Below are 18,968 nucleotides of genomic sequence, written 5' to 3'. Positions count from 1 at the left end.
ATTCCTTGGCATTTCAAATAATCAAGCAAACTACAAGGGGGTGCTGAGAAGGTCTCAGCCCGATCAAGAAGGGAACGATGTGGAGCTATGAAACTTGCAAGTTTATTCCACATATTCACCCATAAGTTCAACACACTTGGCACATTGTGTCTGAAGTGACTCCACCCTTCCAAAAAAATACTGTCTGGTCACTGAAATACTGCTCCGCTGCTGCAATCGCCTCTGAATCACTCAAAATTTGTCACCCTTTCAAACTCTTTTTAAGGTTTGGAAACAAAATAGGTGGAGCAAGGTCTGGGCAATAGGGTGGATGGTCTATGCACTAAAACCCTAACTGCATGACAGCAGCATCCATCGTTTTGCCAGCCTTATTAGCAGGTGCTTTGTTTTGTAAAAAGAGAACTTTCCACAGCTTCCCTCTCCTTTTTTCTTTCAATGTCTCCTTTAATCGACACAGCAGGTTTGCCAATAATTTCCTGTTATACAGCTATATTAATGTGGGCTAAAAGATGTAGTGTTTAATTGGTTTTCTTCTTATTGAAAAGTGGTAATCATCTCTCAATCGGTTTCTTTGAATGAGTCCCTGAAGTGTCAGCACTTTGTGTTCCTTTTTAATACATACATTAGGCCTGATTTTTGAAGATTTAGGTGTTTACTATTGATTTCATGTAGATATTTTTTTTCCTCTGTAAAGGATGATCTCGGAGTTGTGTGGTTGTATGTATTGGATGGATGCTGTGGGAGATTGGATGAAAAGGAATAGGCTTGTTTTGAGTGTACAGAAAACTGATATGATGATAGGGAGACGTGAAGAGATTGCATGGCCTGAGTTTGTGAAGATTGGTGATGTAGCTAAAGTTGTTGGGGGTAACAATCAAACTCCCTCTTGACTGTGCAATATCAGATCTCACAGGTTGTGGGAACCTTTTTTTCAATTGCATTTATTAAGTAAATTAAAACTTATTGGGTTGTGATTTTAGAACAGTGGTTCAGAGCTTGGTTTTGTCAAGGCTGGGTTGTTGCAGTGCTGTTTACCTGGGGGATACAGCATCAAGGTATAGGGCATTGCAAATTATCCAAAATGCAGTTGCTAGGATGATCATGGGAGTTTCAAAATATGTTTATATTACTCCTGTGTTAAAGCAGCTGCACTGGTCACCCATTCAGTTTCAAGTGCAGTTTAAAATATTACATGTTATTCATCAGACCTTTATATGTGGCTCTTCAATGGTATATGAAACATGTTTTGTCCCTTCATCATCCAGGCCGATAACTGTGATCTGAGTCAGTTTCAGGGCTATCAATTCAAGGGATATGTGGGGGTTCACGCTACTGAAACCATGTCATAGAAACATAGAAAGTGACGGCAGATAAGGGCCAAGGCCCATCAAGTCTGCCCACACCAATGACCCTCCCCTACCTCCCTTTGTGAAGAGATCCTACCTTTCGATCCATTTAGCTTTAAAATCAGGCACACTGCTGGCCTCAATTACCTGTATTGGAAGACTATTCCATCGATCTACCACCCTCTCGGTGAAGAAGTACTTCCTGGTGTCGCCATGCAATGTCCCTCCCCTGATTTTCCATGGATGCCCTCGTGTTGACGTGGGTTCCTTGAAGAAGAAGATATCCTCCCCTACCTCAATACGGCGCGTGAGGTATTTGAATGTTTCGATCATGTCCCCTCTCTCCCTGCATTCCTCTAGGGAGTAGAGCTGCCTCAGGAGTGATACGGTTATAGTGGCAAAGCAAATTTTAAGAAATATTTGAAAATGCATTTGTTTGTACAAACATTCCACGTAGTATAGATGTACCTGTTTTTACTTTAGTAGGTGATTAGTTAAGTGTTTTTATGGATTATGTTGTAATTTGTTTTTTCTTTAGCACTCTCCAGACCAGTAGAGGTTAACATTACGAGTGGGTATATATCTAATCATGACCAGCAGGTGGATACTGAAAACAAAACTTTGGGACAGTATATCCTAGCCCCTCCTCTCTATTTCCCCCAGTCTTCTTTCAGTCTCCAGCAGGTGTTGAGTGATCTGTACCCATCTCCCTTGGTAGGGCTGTTGGAATTTGTTTAGGGGGTTTATTGTCCCTGTTTTTAGCCGGACGGAGCTTGGGCGGACTCTGTTTGGGGGTTCGTCCGACCTCGGGGGTGTCAAACCCGGCGGGTCACGAGCGGGGTCCCTCCCCCCACTTCCTCCACCTCCCCATATTTTTTTAGAGGAGCCTCAGCAGTAAGCCTTGCCCCCTAAATCAAGCAAGGCATATTGCTTCGAGAGCCTGTGGAGTCTGTTCTGTAAAAAAAAAAAAAAAAAAAATCCTGAGGTAGTGCTGGTCTGGAGGGTTGTATCCCTTTAAGAAAACTGTATTTTACTGTATTTTTTCAACTAACCGGCACTTTTTTGCAGCTAGGTCGCGTATGGAGCAATGAGCACTTCTAAAGGGAAAAAGTGCTCATTGTGCTCCAGACGCGAGGCACTCGCGGCCGGCCTGTGCAAGCGGTGTTCAGGCCGGTGCGGTGGAGGAGCTCCGTCGGCAGCGGCTGCAGGCGCCCAGAGCTCCCCGCCGATGGTGCCTCGCGAGTCGGCAGGGAACGGTGGGGAAGCCCGGTCTTCTCCGTCCGCCCACGGAGGGATTCCCCAAACCGCCGACGGTCGGGTTTTAGAGGATTCCCTCTCAGCTGATTTTTTAACAGCTGATGCCGGCTTGCCTGCTTTAGCGGCTGAGACTATTCAGGTCTCTCAGCCGCTTCAGGCTATGGAGGGAGCTTTTTTGGCGGGAAAACCGCCATCTTCTCTGTCTGGCCCCTCCATTTTGTCTTCCACCTCAGGTGACCTTCCCCCTGTTTTGACTATGCAGGGGCAAGGTTCTGCTGGGTCCCCTGATGTGGCAGGGAGTCCCTTGGGACCCTCGGGGGGTTTTTCTCCTGAATTTTTCTTTTCTTTATGCAGAGCCTATTTTCAGGCGGCTGGGGGTCCCGGTTGCGCCCAGGGGGTTTCGGGGGGTGGGTTTTCCTCCGCGCTCCCTGCGGCTTTGCCTCTTTCGTCTGGCGTGACGTCCCCTCCGCCGCCTCCCTTGTCCAAGCGTCCGCGGGTGTCGTGGGACGAGAATTTGTGGTCGGAGGAACGGGTCGGTCTGGAGGAGGACCTGGACCCTTCTGAGGAGTTCCAGGACTCTCTGGAGGGGACGGAAGCTGGCGGCAGGTTGTCGGATTTCCCGTTCTCCAGTGACGAGGCGTCCGTGGTGCGCCTTTTTCAGAAAGATGAGCTGCCTGACCTTATTCAGCAGGTTTCTTCGGTTTTGCGTTTTGAGGACGCGCCGCCGGAGACTCTGCGTGTGGGGGACCCCCTGTTACGGGGGATCCGTTCCGTTTCCCGCTCTTTTCCTATGCATCAGGATATTCGGGATATTATTCTGGAGCAGTGGAAAACGCCGGAGACGCCGTTTCGGCTGGCGCGCAGCATGGCTCGCCTGTATCCCATTCCTGAAGGGGATCGGGCTACGTTAGCTTCGCCTGTCGTGGATGCGGTGGTCTCGGCAATTTCCAAGCGGCATACCGTGCCTGTTGAGGGCGGTTCTGCCTTGCGGGACCCTGAGGAGCGCAAATTGGAGAGCATCCTTAAGCAAAATTTTCAGGTCTCTGCCTTTGGGGTCCAGGCGGCTATTTGTGGGGGACTGGTCGCTCGCGCCGTGTTTCGGTGGGCGGAGCGGGTCTTGGATCGAGAGTCTGACGACTGGTCTCTGGTGGATCAGGAGGTAGCGAAGATTGAGATGGCGGCCTCATTCCTCTCAGATGCTCTATATGACTTGGTGCGGATCTCGGCTAAGTCTATGGCTTTTGGCGTGGCCGCAAGGCGTGTGTTGTGGCTGCGCGCTTGGGCGGCGGATGCTGCGTCCAAAGCTAAGCTTACTAAATTTCCCTTTCGGGGGTCGTTTTTGTTTGGAGAGGACTTGGATAAGTTGATTCAGACTCTGTCGGACTCGAAAGTTCCCCGTCTGCCGGAGGACCGTGCCCGCCCGGCGTCTCGGGGGGGTGCGGTCCGGGGGCGTTTGCGGGACTTTCGCAAGTATCGCCCTGGGCGTGGGGCTGCTTCTTTCCAGTCTCCGGGATTTTCCCGGGGTCGGTTCTTCCAGCGCATGCAGCCCTTTCGGGGGGCCCGTCGGGGGGCAGGGAATCCCTCCGCCGGTTCCCCCGCTTCCCGTCCTGCACAATGACGCCTTGCCGGCGCCCCCTTTGGTTCCGGTGGGGGCCCGGCTGCGCGAATTTTTCCCCAAATGGGCCGAGATCACGTCCGATCAGTGGGTCCTGGAGGTGGTGCGGGACGGTTATGCCCTGGAGTTCGCCCGCTCTCTGCCGGATTTTTTCCTCGCTTCTCCATGTCAGACTCCGGGGAAGACGCAGGCTTTTCGCCAGACCCTTCAGCGCTTGCTAGATCTCAGGGCAGTTGTTCCGGTGCCCCCTCCGGAGTGGGGCACGGGCAGGTACTCCATTTACTTTGTGGTGCCCAAGAAGGAGGGGACCTTTCGGCCCATCCTCGATTTGAAAGGGGTCAACAGGGCTCTCAAGATTCCCTCTTTCCGTATGGAAACTCTGCGGTCGGTCATTCTGGCGGTTCAGCCGGGGGAGTTTCTCACTTCTCTCGATCTGACGGAGGCCTACTTGCATGTTCCCATTCGGGCCTCTCATCAGCGTTTCCTGCGCTTTGCGATCTTGGGTCGGCACTTTCAGTTCTGTGCGCTTCCCTTTGGGCTGGCCACGGCTCCTCGGACGTTCACCAAGGTGATGGTGGTCGTCGCGGCGGCCTTGCGGTCGGAGGGCATCCTGGTACACCCCTACCTGGACGACTGGTTAATTCGGGCAAAGTCGTTGCAGGAAAGCTCCCGGGTTACTGCTCGGGTGGTGGAGTTTCTCCGGTCGCTGGGCTGGGTGGTCAACCTTTCCAAGAGTCGGTTGGTCCCGGCTCAGCGTCTGGAGTACCTAGGGGTGCTGTTCGACACCTCCTTGGGGAAGGTCTTCCTCCCAGAGGGCCGGGTGAGCAAATTGCAATCTCAGATTCGCCTGCTTTTGGCGTCCCGGTGTCCTCGGGCGCGAGATTTCCTCCAGGTCTTGGGGTCGATGGCGGCGTCCCTGGACGTGGTGAGGTGGGCGCGGGCCCACATGCGTCCTCTCCAGTATGCTCTGCTCCGGAGGTGGTCTCCCCAGAGGCACGGGATGGATGTTCCGGTTCCCCTGCGAGGCTTGGCGCGCTGCAGTCTGCGTTGGTGGCTCCAGACCCCTCACCTAGTTCAGGGGGTGGGTCTGGATCTCCCGCAGTGGACGGTGCTCTTGACGGATGCGAGTCTCCTGGGTTGGGGGGCTCAGTGTTTGGGTCACTCAGCTCAGGGCACCTGGTCCGCGGAGGAGGCCGCCTGGTCGATCAACGTGTTGGAGACCAGAGCGGTCCGTCTGGCGCTGTTGGCTTTCCACTCCCTGTTGCTGGGCAAGTCGGTCAGAGTGCTGTCGGACAATGCCACGGCGGTGGCTTATGTCAATCGTCAGGGGGGCACCAAGAGCACTCAGGTGGCGCAGGAGGCGGCTCTGCTCATGGTTTGGGCGGAATCCCATCTGCTGGACCTCTCGGCCTCTCATATAGCCGGAGTAGAAAATGTTCAGGCAGACTTCCTCAGTCGTCACTTCCTAGATCCAGGAGAGTGGTGTCTCGGCGCCGAGGCGTTTCAGTTGATAGTGCAGGCTTGGGGGCAGCCCCTGATGGACCTGATGGCCACGGGTGGCAACGCCAAAGTGCCCCGCTTCTTCAGTCGTCGCAGGGACGGTCTGGCCGAGGGTCTGGATGCTCTGGTCCAGCAGTGGCCAACGGAGGGGCTGTTGTATGTGTTCCCTCCTTGGCCGCTGGTGGGCAGAGTGCTTCTTCGCATTGTTCATCATCCGGGTTTGGTGGTGCTGGTGGCGCCGGATTGGCCTCGCCGTCCGTGGTATGCGGATCTGGTGAGGCACCTGGTAGCGGATCCTCTTCCTCTGCCTCTCTCGGACGACCTTCTGATGCAGGGTCCCATTCCCATGTTCGACCCGTCTCCCTTCTGTCTTACGGCGTGGCTCTTGAAAGGGGTCGCCTTAGCAAGAAGGGATATTCTGACAAGGTGATCTCTACACTGTTGGGGTCCCGGAGGCTTTCTACCTCTTGGGCTTATGTGCGGGTTTGGCGTCTCTTTGAGGAATGGTGTCGGGCGCGGGGAGTGACCTCTTTTCGCGCTTCTCTGCCTAACATTCTGGAGTTCTTGCAGGATGGCCTGGATAGAGGCCTGGCTTGGTCTTCTCTCCGGGTTCATCTTGCGGCCCTGTCGGCTTTTCGAGGGTTGGTGTCAGGTCAGCGTTTATCGGCTCTTCCTGATGTGATTCGGTTTTTGCGGGCGGCCAAGTTGCTTAGGCCTCCCCTACGGCCCTCGGTTCCCTCTTGGGATCTTAATCTGGTTCTCTCTGTTTTGGTGCGTCCGCCTTTCGAGCCCTTGGACGACTGTTCTTTGAAGGACCTTACTTTGAAGGCGGTCTTTTTGGTGGCCATTACTTCTGCTAGGCGTGTTTCGGAGCTGCAGGCTTTCTCTTGTAGGGCTCCCTTCTTGGAGTTTTCTAGGGAGCGGGTCGTCTTGCGGCCTGTTCCTTCCTTTCTGCCGAAGGTTGTTTCTCCTTTTCATGTCAATCAATCGGTGGTTCTCCCGGTCTTGGGTGGTCGGGAGGGCTCTTCTGAGCAACGGCAGCTGCGCAAGTTGGATGTCGGTCGGGTCCTTCGCTCTTATGTGCAGCGGACCCAGGAATTCCGGAAGTCCGATCGTCTCTTTGTCCTCCTGGCGGGTCCTCGTCGGGGAGCTGGCGCTTCTAAGGCTACTATTGTGCGCTGGATCAAGGAGACGATTGCTTCCGCTTATCTTCTGAAACAGCAGCCTGTTCCGGAGTTTCTCAAGGCTCATTCCACTCGGGGTCAGGCGGCTTCTTGGGCTGAGTCGTCGCTCGTGCCTTGCATTCATTTGTTAGACATTATCGGGTAGATGTTCAGGCGCGTCGGGACGCGGTGTTCGGTGAGGGGGTTCTGGTATCGGCCCTTCGGGGGTCCCGCCCGTAAGAGGGACTGCTTTGGTACGTCCCACTCGTAATGTTAACCTCTACTGGTCTGGAGAGTGCTAAAGAAGGAGAAATTAGGTTCTTACCTGCTAATTTACTTTCTTTTAGCTTCTCCAGACCAGTAGAGGTCCCCACCCTGTCTGTTGTTGTTGTTGTTGGGGCTGTTGCGCGGGCAGTTTTTGGTTTTTGCTTCGGGTTCTAGTATTTTTCTAGGGCCGGGGAGAATTGAAGAACAGCGGCTGTGGCTCGGCTGGCTTAGCTGGCGAGCTGTGGGGACATTCTTCCTTCGGGAATTTCTCCTCTGCATTTTCCAACAGCATTTTGGGTATGTTATTTGTTACTCCTGTTCGGAGTATTGTTTTTTCTCTCTGTTGTTTTCCAGTTCTTGGTTCTGCTTGGCTATTCGGCAGACTGAGGGAAATAGAGAGGAGGGGCTAGGATATACTGTCCCAAAGTTTTGTTTTCAGTCTCCACCTGCTGGTCATGATTAGATATATACCCACTCGTAATGTTAACCTCTACTGGTCTGGAGAAGCTAAAAGAAAGTAAATTAGCAGGTAAGAACCTAATTTCTCCATATTATTTATCTTACTATGGGGCTTTTTAAGCTGCGGTAAGCATTAATGCAAGCTTACTGCAAGTTAAAAAGCACTACCAAAGGCTCAGGTGTCCCATGGTAGTTTTGGGATCAACATGCGCTTCCCATGTGCTAAAAAAAGGTAGAATTTAATTTTTAGCACTGGAAGTGGAGAGTAGGCATGTTCTGTTCTGTGCTAATTGGTGTGTCTTTACCCCTAGAAAATAAGTGTTGGTAAGTGCTCATGTGCTAATGGGGAAATTAGCGTGTGGTAATTGGAATGATAGAAAATGGGGTCATTTTGCTGCCATGCTAAAAATGGTCTCAATGAGATAGACCCTTCCTGGGGATAGTGCTAGCCACTTTTTAGTACAGCTTAGTAAAAGGGTCCCTATGTGTATTGATTGTAATCAGCATAGGCTTATAGGAGGAACATACATTTTTAAAATAAATAAAATACTTTCCCTATTTAACTCCCCAGATTTGGAGTGGAAAATTATTTATGTGGGGTCAGCTGAAAGCGAAGAGTACGATCAGGTCCTGGACTCGGTATTAGTGGGCCCTGTTCCTGCAGGAAGGCACATGTTCGTATTTCAGGTACAGTTGTTTGAAAATGGTTTTACCATTTCCAAGAAATATTTGTTATGTTCCCTACCCACCCATGGCATCTTTTAATGCATGCTTTGTTTGCTAGTCAGAGTAGTGCTGCCTGATTTGCCAATTCGAATTAATTCACCGATTCATTTTGGTAAATCAATTCTAATCAATTTGTCCCAAAAAATCAGACTCGCCGATTCAATGACTAACCTCCCCTCCCTCCAAAACATGAGACCTGACATACCTCCAGGCCTTCTAAAGCAGCAGTGGATGGAGCGCTCTGAACAGGTTGCCCAGGGCCTTCCCTCTGCCAAGTCATTAATGAATTCACTGATGTGGCAGAGGGAAGCCCTGGCGGGGGAGTCCACAGCCTGTTCACGGCCCGGAGGTATGTCTGGTCTTACAATGGGAGGATTGGTGGGGTGCCACTGCACAGGCGATAGGAGGGAGGCATGGATGAAAAACTAATGTACAGAGGCATGGGAGGGAGGAATGGAAAGCTGCACAGTGGGAAGGGAGGAAAGATCCTGCACATGGGGGAGGAAGAACTGTTGGGGTGGAGGAGAGGAAGAGAGATATGAAACAAAGGTAGAAAGGTATGATAAGGAGAAATCCTGCATATGGTGGAGTGGAGGGAGATGAGCATGGAGAAGAGAGAGGGAGAAATGTTGGATACAGGGTGGAGGGCAGGGAGAGATGGTGCATGGGGAGAAAAAGAAATGTTGCACATGATAATGGAGGGGAGGAAGGGAAAGATGCTGTATGGAGGGGAATAGAGAGGTTTGACCAAGGGCACAAGGCAAGGAGAGAGATGGTAGACAGTGGGAAAGAAACAAATGTTGGATATGGCAGTGGAAAGTAGAAAAAAAAATTATTTTTTATTTCGTGGATTACAATATGTCAGATTTGAAATGTGTATCTTACCAGAGCTAGTGTTAGGTCCTTTGCTCATGCTTGCTGTCTAACAGAGAGAGGAAAAGGTTTTTTTTAAAAATTTTGTTTAAACCACAGTGTTAGCATGGGATTGGAGAGCAAGGTGGTGATGGTTGGGGGTGGGGATAGGTGAAAAGGCTACAAAATAAACCCGCCAGGATGTTTGAAAAAAAACAAATGCCTGATTAGGTGGGAAAAGTAAATCGAATCAAAAAATTGATTCAATAGATCAAATTGGAAAATTTTTTCCCTGAACCGGGCAGCACTAGCACAGAGCATATCATCCTGACATCTTTATGCTTTTTCTATCATTGTTGGTCTGGCTGCTCACATGAGTAGTGTAACTTTATTTATTTATTTATTTATTTATTTATTTTGGGGGGGGGGGGAAGTAAGTTTTGCACTTTTGAACACAAGTCGCAAGCAATATACCAGATGCAATAAATAAAATAGCAAGATGTAGCAATTAGGGTATGTTTGAGGTTTTGTTTTGCTAGACATGGATCATGGATGTGAACAGACAGGAAATGCTTCATCTGGAATGAATTAATGCAGCTACTTATAACTATTCATAGCTTGTTTTTACCTCAGTGAAGTAGAACAGAAAATCTGCCCCACCTTGATTCTTCTTAGCAACTGCTGACAACATTTGAGCTAGAAGGAAACATTAGGTTCTTACCTTGCTAATCTTCTTTCTTGTAAAACCACACTATTCCTGAACAACTGGGTAGTCAATCCCATCTTGTGAGATCTCTTGTAGGAAGTTTCATTTGCATAGTTTTGCTCCTCCTCTCTTACCTCTAGACTGCCCTCCAATTTCCAATGTGCAACAAAGCAGACCGTAATCTCTGTAGAGGACACATAAGAGGGAAGGGTTTGTGGAAACTCCCCGAGTGTTTTATAACAAAACCAACCAAATTGAAAAATTCTCCTGGCTTTCATAGGAAGTCAATGCAATTTTAAAAGATAAGTTATGAAATGATCAGTTATTTTTTCAGTTTTAAAATTAATTGAACCACTGCATTCTGAATTAATTGCAATCTTTGAAAGTGCTTTTGATAACCCAGTAAAATAAACAATGTTACAGTAGTCTTAATAAAGATAAAACCAAAGATTTGCACTAACATTTGAAAAGCATAATCATGGAACCAAGCCCTTAGTGAGCACAACTTCCAAAGTACAAAACCACTCTTCTTGACCACCACATCAACCTGTGTTCTCATAGTCAAATTTCTGTCCAAATGAACTCCTAGTATTTTATAGTAGAAAGAATAGGATAATGTAGACCTAATAATAATAAATTTTCCTTTTTAAGTTTAGTTGGAGTAGGAAAAAAAGACTTCCCCCCCTTATTTAGCTTCAGCCTATGTTATAGAATTATCTCATAACATACACCATATACACACGTTAAATATTTAGAATACACACATAAATGTGCATTCATGTTAAGAGTGCATCTATAACTATGCATTATCTTCAATGGGATGTAGACAGTTCAGGCATATTTATACTTGTAACTCATGTGTGTATCTCCTAAAACTAGAAACAAGCATTTATACTAGCTCTTTGGCTGGTCTATGTTCACACCTAAAGGCATATATACCCTAGTATGCTAGTATTCTATGAAGGAAAGTAGGAACCTATATATAGGGGCACAGTTAGAATTATTTCCTATATGTTACATGTCCTTTGAAACAGGTGGAAACAAAGCTCACATACCTCAATAAACTTATTCTAGGATGATTGGTTTTGGTAGAAATTGTGATACATAAATGGCAACAGCTGTACCTGTAAAATGTCTCGGGTATATGTGCCTAAAATTTGTTGCAGATGTGTATTGTTGCACATACATTGCATTTGGACTTCTGTAGACAAGTTACCACCACTTTAAAATGCAGGAAGCCCCAAAACATATTAAGAGGATTTAAAAGTGGAATTTGACTGTTTTTTAATACATTGTGCAATAATTACTTTTGAGATCAATCTCCTCAGTGAAGAGTCATCACTACAATCCCTTGTACAAGAAATCTAATGAAGTACTACTCTGTACACTATGCTTTCCTTTTCAACCCACAAATCGGTCCAGAATTTGTGTTAATACCCATCTACTGGCAGGTGGGGGGAGAGAGAAAAGGACAGAGCTCTTTCATAAAGACTACTGGGTAACTGCTCTTATTCTATCTTCAGCAAGTGGTAAAAGTTAACCTGTGCATCTGTGACTGGATTCTGATGCTGGCTCCTGGCCTGATTTCAAAACTTCTGATTCCAAGCCTCATTGGGTGTATACATGGTGCTACCAAGTCCCACCTGCCTCAAAACCCCCCCCCAAAAAAAAACCCGTTAGTGACCCTTTCTTTAAAAGAGGGTGTATATCAGGCTCTGCTGAGGCATTCTGACAGTGTTGATTTGAATTCAAACTTGCTGAAGTAAACAGTGTCTATTTTTAAACTATGTGGTAACTTGCCCCTTTTATTTATTTATGGTGGCACTGTATGCCAAATGCTGTTTGTGGTATGGCAGCTGACAAATAGCATCAGTCCAGTGCTTGGTGTGCTTCTTCTAATCCCAAACCACCCACATCCAATGTCTTACCAGGCCTTAGCTCTCATGGGTTCAGCAGGGTCTAATTCTGGGACTCTCCCAAAGCACCTTCCTTCCTTGGAGAGATGGGCTTTTCCTGCTTAGTGAATGTGCTGTATCTCCTCTCAGGGCTTTGGCGGAGAAAATGGCATGGCAGTCTCAGTGAGATGGTGGTTCTGGTGGTTTAGAGGGTGCATCAACAGCCCAGTCTATTATCTAAACTTTTGTTTGGTGAAGACGTGGAAAAGTAGTTAAAAACCTAGAGGACTCAAAGACTCATCATTTACTGAAAAATCAAGTTAAGCATCACAGGATTGTTTGTTTCCAAGACAGCAAATGCTGTAGGTCAAGGAAATCAAATTCCTTTTCAAAGAACTCATTTCTAAACATAGGCAGTCCTTATTTTAAGATGACATAAGGGTTCATCTACAGCACCTTGAGCACCTAATGCCTCCAGTTCCTCAAAGTCATGGGGGTCATGGTTCACTCTTTGGACATGGTGATAGGAGGGCCTGTTGTGATTTTGGTTTGCTCATCATAAAAACTGACAGACTAGTGGGTGTTAGAAATAGAGAAGGGTACAAATTGGAATTTCCTTATACTCTTGCAGGTTTGGATTTTTTTTTTTTTTTTTGCACTTCCATGCAAGGTACCTGTTAAAAGGCAGGCAGACCAGTCTATCCTACAATCTCTTATTTAGTTAGGGCCAGTGCAGTGTGTCCCTTAATGCAAGTAGAGGTTGGTATTGTATTCAATTTATTTTATCATACCCAAAAAAGAGGATCCTTTCTTGTTCTAGACCTCAAACATGTCAACAAAGCAGTCAGGTATCAGCATTTCAGGATAGAAACCTTGCACTAATAGCTTCAGTTAAACTAGGTGAGTTTCTAACCTCTTTGCATCTTAGAGTTGTATTTTCACTTTCCCATTTGGCTGCCTTGGTGCTTCTTACGTTTCTTCATCTTCTGGACTCATTAATTTTGAGCAATGCCCTAGTCTCTCCATGGTATCAATGTCTTGGTGATAGTAGCAGTTTTTCTTTTTAAGGATTGGGATTCACCCATACCTAGACAGCTGGTTGATAAGGAACTTGTCTTATCAAAAAAGTATTTGTTTGATCCAGGGTTGTAGACCTTCTACAGCCCTTAGGCTGGATTGTCAACCTCTCCAAGAATCAATTCCTTATTATCTCTAGGATATTTAGAATTCTTGTTTGAAATGTGCAAGAGGAAAGTCTTATTCATTAACTCAAGGAAAAGATTCAGTCACAAATCGGGAGGCTATTTCTATTTCAGCTTCCAGAGCATGGAATTATATGCAGGTCCTGGGAACCATAATGTCCAACATGGAATATACTCCCTTGGGTGTGGTCTCGCATGAGATTGCTCCAACTTTTATCTTCTCAGTTGAGTCACCCACAGCTCAGAGCTACAGTTGTTATTTACCTTGGACCACTCAGCCAAAATGCAGCCTACAATGGTGGCTTCAACAGATCTATCTCCAGAGAGGCCTGCCTCGTGCTTCTCCAAATTTGATTAGTAGTGACCAGAGACCCCAGCCTCTTGGGTTGCAAAGCTCATTACCTCAGTCACACAGTCCAGGGTCTGTTTATTCATTACTTGATATACCTTTCAATGAATGAGTATTCTGGCCTATCAATTGCTTGGAACTGTGGGTGATAATGAAAAGCAGGTCAAGCTAGTGAGAATTCTTTCAGAAAATATGACAGCAGCATCCTATGTCAGCAGACAAGGAAGGATGGAAAACATTCACTGGAGGCCAGATTACTTTACTACTGGGCAGAGAGTCATATTTCTCAAATAATGGCAGAAACTCTCTTTAGTTCTAGGGCAAATTCATTAATCAAATGAGCCAAAGATCAGCAGTACAATGATTAAGATTTCTTTTGAGAGCCATACTCCGCGCCCGCTTACGCTACGACGGCTATATCAACCCAACTGATTCAAAATCAATTCGTGGCAGAGCCTAAAGAATAACACGCAAACCATCTGATCTCATCCACACAAGCCTCAAATAGTTTTATACTGAACTTAAATTAAAGTATAAAAAGAAAGAATATTCTGTACAATTGTCAATTTACAAATCAGCGTCTTCTCCCCAGTCGCTCTTTTTCCCTTCAGCGTCCTCAGCCCATTCTCTCTCCACTTCCCTTCAGCGCACGCACATAAAAATAAGCAAGCAATTTTATATAATTTTCATTCTATTCATTCAAAGAAATTAAAGTCTAAATAATGCCAGTCACATAACAAAACATGATTTTACAAAAATAATTCCCTGTACAGTCAAGCCTGCAAGGATTACTAGATGTCTTTCAGCAGCTCCCATCCCTCCCTCCCTCCCCCTTACCTTCGTGGCCAAGTCAGAATGATCTACCATCAATAAAATTTTTAAAAACACACTGTACGCAGAGAAAATGTTAATTATCATTTATATTCCGCGGGTTTTCAAAGAGGTCAAAGCAGATTACTATGCAATGTCACCTCAGTAACAACTATACAAAAATAGACAAATATACCCCCTCTCTTTTTATAAACCGTGATAGCTGTTTTTAGCGCAGGGAGCTGCGTTGAATGCCCTGCGTTGCTCTCAATGCTCATAGGCTCCCTGTGCTAAAAAACGCTATTGCGGTTTAGTAAAAGGGGGCCATAATGCATAATATAGACAGCAGATATAAATTCTCAAAACGGACACATTTTGATCATTAAATTGAAAATAAAATCATTTTTCCTACCTTTGTTGTCTGGTAATTTCATCAGCCTCTGGTTGCATTTTATTCTTCTAACTGTGCATCCAATATTTCTTCCCTTTTTTCAGCCTCCTGTATGCTTCCTGTCCTCCAGACCTCATTCCCTCCCTCAACTTTTTCTTTCTTTCACCCTGTCCCTTCTTTCTTTCTCTCTCCATGCCCCTTTCTTTCTGTATGTCTGTCTTTCTCTCTCTCTCTCTTTCTCCATGCCCTCCCCCAAGTAACCGCCTCCGGGGAACAGGCCACCGCCAGTTTCTGAGCTCTCTCTGCTTCCCTTCCCTGTAAAAAGGATGCTGAAGCGCTGGGCCAACCACCCTTCCCCACCCGACCTCAATTCTAACGTCGGAGAGGAAGTTCCAGGCCAGCCAGGCAGCAATTGGCTGGCCCAGAACTTCCTCTATGACGTCAGAATTGACATCGGGTGGCGAAGGTTGGTCGGCCCGGCACTTCAGCGTCCTCTTTACAGGGAAGGGAAGCAGGTTGGGCACCCCTGCTCTAGACGAGCTGCGGTTTGCTGACCACTGATCTAGGGGAATGGCACTTTGTCCACAAAGGTGTTCACAATTATATCTCAGTGGGGTGTCCTGGTAGTAGACCTGATGGCTACCAGGCACAATGCCAAAGTTCTTGGATTGTCTAGATGTTGTAAGGCGTTTGAGTACAAAGGACTTGATGTTCTTCTTGAGCTGTAGCCAGCTAATAAACTTCTCTGTTTTTCCCCCTTGGCCAATGATAGGCAGGATTCTCTGTTGCATCAACTGTTATTGGAGGAAAAGTGACTTATTGCACCAGATTGGCCCATTTTTAGATACTGTCCCACAAAAAACCTCTTAACATATGGGTTCCGAGTTGAGGATAAAGGGCTATGCAGAGGAAGTAATTACCACCATTTTGCAAGCATGGAAGCAGCTTATGCTAGAGTTTAGAGAAATTTTGAATCTTGGTGTTTGAACAGCAATATTTCACCTTTTCAATCACTTTACCTCATATTCTTGCTTTTTTATAGGAAGGCTTTGAATTCCCTTAAGGTACGCGTTAGAGTGCTCACTTGTTTTAAAAGCTGCATTCAGAACTCTTCCCTAGCGGCTTATCCAGATGTTATTCATTTCTTAAAAGGAGTCAATCAGTTGAAGCCCCCATGGAGATCTATTTGTCCAGAGTGGAGGCTTAACCTTGTTCCAAAGGCTCTACAAAATCAATAATAAAGGACTTTATTCTAAAAAAAAAAACAACTTTCTTATGGCTATGGTGTTGGCTTTCTCCTGCAGAGATTGTTTCCTTCATTTCTCTGAAGCGGGGGTTACAATCAACTATTCCTCTTTTTCTTCTCAAAGTAGTGTCATCCTTCAACCTAAATCAGTAACCAAGATGGTAAAGGGGACGAAACTCCTTTCGTATGAGGAAAGACTAAAACGGTTAGGGCTCTTCAACTTGGAAAAGAGACGGCTGAGGGGAGTTATGATTGAAGTCTACAAAATCCTGAGTGGAGTAGAATGGGTACAAATGGATCGATTTTTCACTCCGTCAAAAATTACACAGACTAGGGGACACTCGATGAAGTTACAGGGAAATACTTTTAAAACCAATTGAAGGAAATTTTTTTTCACTCAGAGAGTAGTTAAGCTCTGGAACGCGTTGCCAGAGGATGTGGTAAGAGCGGATAGCGTAGCTGGTTTTAAGAAAGGTTTGGACAAGTTCCTGGAGGAAAAGTCCATAGTCTGTTATTGAGATAGACACAGGGGAAGCCACTGCTTGCCCTGTATTGGTAGCATGGAATATTGGTACACATTGGGTTTTGGCCAGGTACTAGTGACCTGGATTGGCCACCGTGAGAACGGGCTACTGGACTTAATGGACCATTGGTCTGACCCAGTAAGGCTATTCTTATTACAGGATGGACCATGGTTCTCTAGGGTTACTTGATGTACGTGAAGTTCTTTTGCAGTATTTGGAAGTCACCAATAATTTCCATTGCTCTGATTTTCCCCCCTCCCAAAAAACAAAAAAACAAAAATTATTTTCAGGTTTCAGAAAGGGTTTGTGTGCATCTAAAGCCACTTGCTCATTAACTGAAAGAGTATTGCGTAAGTTTACATTCATGCAGGAAAACAGTCTCCTTAGGACTTCAACGCCAGCTCAACCAAAGTGCTCTCTACCTCCTTGCCAGAATCACAGGCGATCTCTCTTAATGAGGTCTATAGATCTGCCACCTGGTCATCTTGTCGTACATTTTCTAGACATTACCAGTTGGACACTGCTGACAGAACAGAAGCTTCCTTTGGCAATTCAGTCCTTTCAGCAGGCTGACTCGGCCACTCCTACCTTGGGGACAGTATTTTTTCTACCTCCCACAAGTTCTAAGTTGATCTGTTGGACAAAAAGAAAGAAATTAGTTCTTACCTGCCAAAATATTTCTTTCCTTTAGTCCCAACAGATCAGTCCAGAAGCTATCCCTTGCTGTTAACTCGGTAATTTCTTCAGTTTCTTTGTTCTTAAGTGTAGGTTTACTCTTTTTATAAATTTTAAAAATAAGACATTTCATATGTTGTTGGATCTTCATGTTAACTTATTTTATGGGATGGATGCAGGTAGTTTGGGTTCCGTTCAATATGCTTTTCACTGCTTGACCATCGAAAAGATGAGCAAGAGCAGCTGCTCAGTAGGCTTTATGGCAGTGTTCTGTCATTTTGTCTCCACATGCTGGTAAGATGGGCATAACTCACAAGTTCTGGGTTGATCTGTTAGGTCTAAAGGAAAGAAAATTAACAGGTAAGGAGTAATTTCTCCATTTGTGTGGTACATCAGATTTTCCAGTTGGGTTGTTCATAGGATGAATGAAAAATGTTCTTTCTTTTTACCATTCTAGGCTGATGCCCCCAATGCAGCACTTATTCCAGATGCAGATGCAGTAGGTGTAACAGTCGTGCTAATTACATGCACCTATCGAGGTCAGGAATTCATTAGAGTGGGTTATTATGTTAACAATGAATATACTGAATCGGAATTAAGGGAAAATCCTCCTGTGAAACCAGATTTTTCTAAGGTAAGATACATTCAGTTTTGGCTTAGTGCTAGTTTTAAAACCATATGCAAAACTGCACTCGCATTGTGTTTTTTAAAATCTCTTTTTATTAGCCATATTGGCAAAGTAAGCATAAGTCCTATATAAGTGTAAGCCTTACAAAGATCTCTACATGTAGACAGTGAAATGCCCAATCTGCATAGTTCAGCTGTTTGTAGTACACTTCTCCCTCCGTATTCGTAGTTTCAGCAATCGTGGTTTCGATTATTCACAGTTTTTAGCTTGCTGGCTCCTCCCTCCAATTTACATCAGCTTGCATAGAGAAATTGCTGATTCCAAGCGTTTACAGAAAAAATTGCTGATTCCCAGCACTTTCTTCACCGTGTTTTGCCTTTCCTTCAGGAACAGGCCAGGTCTCCCACCATGTTATTCGCGATTTCGCCATATTCACTAAGGTTTTTAATAGAAAACAGTGAATAACATATGAAAAAATTATTCATGGGTTTTTTTTGTATTCTCGGGTCTGTTAATCCCCTATCAGTGACTGTGTTTTTCTTATGTATTTTTACCTCAGACTTGATAATACCAGAAAATTAATGGGTTTTAAGAGATTGAAGATTTAATGGAGTAACATTTTCTGAATAAAAATGGGATTTGAAGCCAAAGTAGATTTGGAGAAAAAAGGTCAAAGCTTTCTTCTATAGTCTTTTTTTTTTTTCAGGCTTGATGCCAAAGGTCATTTCTATGAAAGATGGATTTTTCTTTGTTTCATTATAGGATCCTTGATCAGAAATAGCTTACTATTCTCTCTCCCCCTGCAATTTTATACCTGAGTCTTTGCATGCATACCTATGTGCTACCCCAGTTTCTAGGCGAAATGTTTTAGAAAAGAGTAGAAATAAAATGGCTTTGTATAAAATATATATTTTCTTTTTCCTACTGCTCTTGAGCTACAATCTTAAACAATACTATTACCTGCTGCCTCAGTGGAGTTTTAGTACAGTTTCCACACAGCCCACTGAGATTTGGCTGTTCTATGGCATGCCAATATCAGTACACAAAGCAAAGTGGGATTGGACAATGAACACTCCAAAAACGAACAAATTGTAACACAATCTTGTTTATTCCAATACTGATGAATGAACATCAACGGTAGACCCAACACAATACTGTGTTTCGGCAAACAAGTCGCCTGCATCAGGGGTCACTAAAATGTAGTAATGCACTGATAGATAAATCCTGTATTAATCCAGTGCTGAGACGTGAGAACATTGGTTCTTAAATGACATAGTATGTGGAGCTCTTAACTTAGAGCCAAATAAGTTATATTCTTCATGCACAATTCTACATTTGGGGCTAGGAGCACTACCTT

General features: G+C 45.5%; 2 protein-coding genes across 7 annotated transcripts in view; one reads left to right on the top strand and one right to left on the bottom strand.

Moving 5' to 3' along the window:
- MCM9 (minichromosome maintenance 9 homologous recombination repair factor) overlaps positions 1–18,968 on the bottom strand; it is a 144,540-nt gene that overhangs the window by 46,259 nt on the left and 79,313 nt on the right. The window lies entirely within an intron of this gene.
- The window catches only part of ASF1A (anti-silencing function 1A histone chaperone), a 38,819-nt gene that overhangs the window by 6,957 nt on the left and 12,894 nt on the right, over positions 1–18,968 (top strand). Inside the window, exons 2-3 of the mRNA XM_033937230.1 lie at positions 8,179–8,294; positions 17,441–17,617. Of these exons, the coding sequence (XP_033793121.1) occupies positions 8,179–8,294; positions 17,441–17,617 (293 nt within the window). The remainder of the gene's footprint in view (positions 1–8,178; positions 8,295–17,440; positions 17,618–18,968) is intronic.

This window comes from Geotrypetes seraphini, chromosome 3 (assembly GCF_902459505.1).
Source record: "Geotrypetes seraphini chromosome 3, aGeoSer1.1, whole genome shotgun sequence".
Taxonomy (NCBI): domain Eukaryota; kingdom Metazoa; phylum Chordata; class Amphibia; order Gymnophiona; family Dermophiidae; genus Geotrypetes; species Geotrypetes seraphini.
Note: the sequence above shows the minus strand (reverse complement) of the source record. Positions and strands in the feature narration are given on the sequence as shown.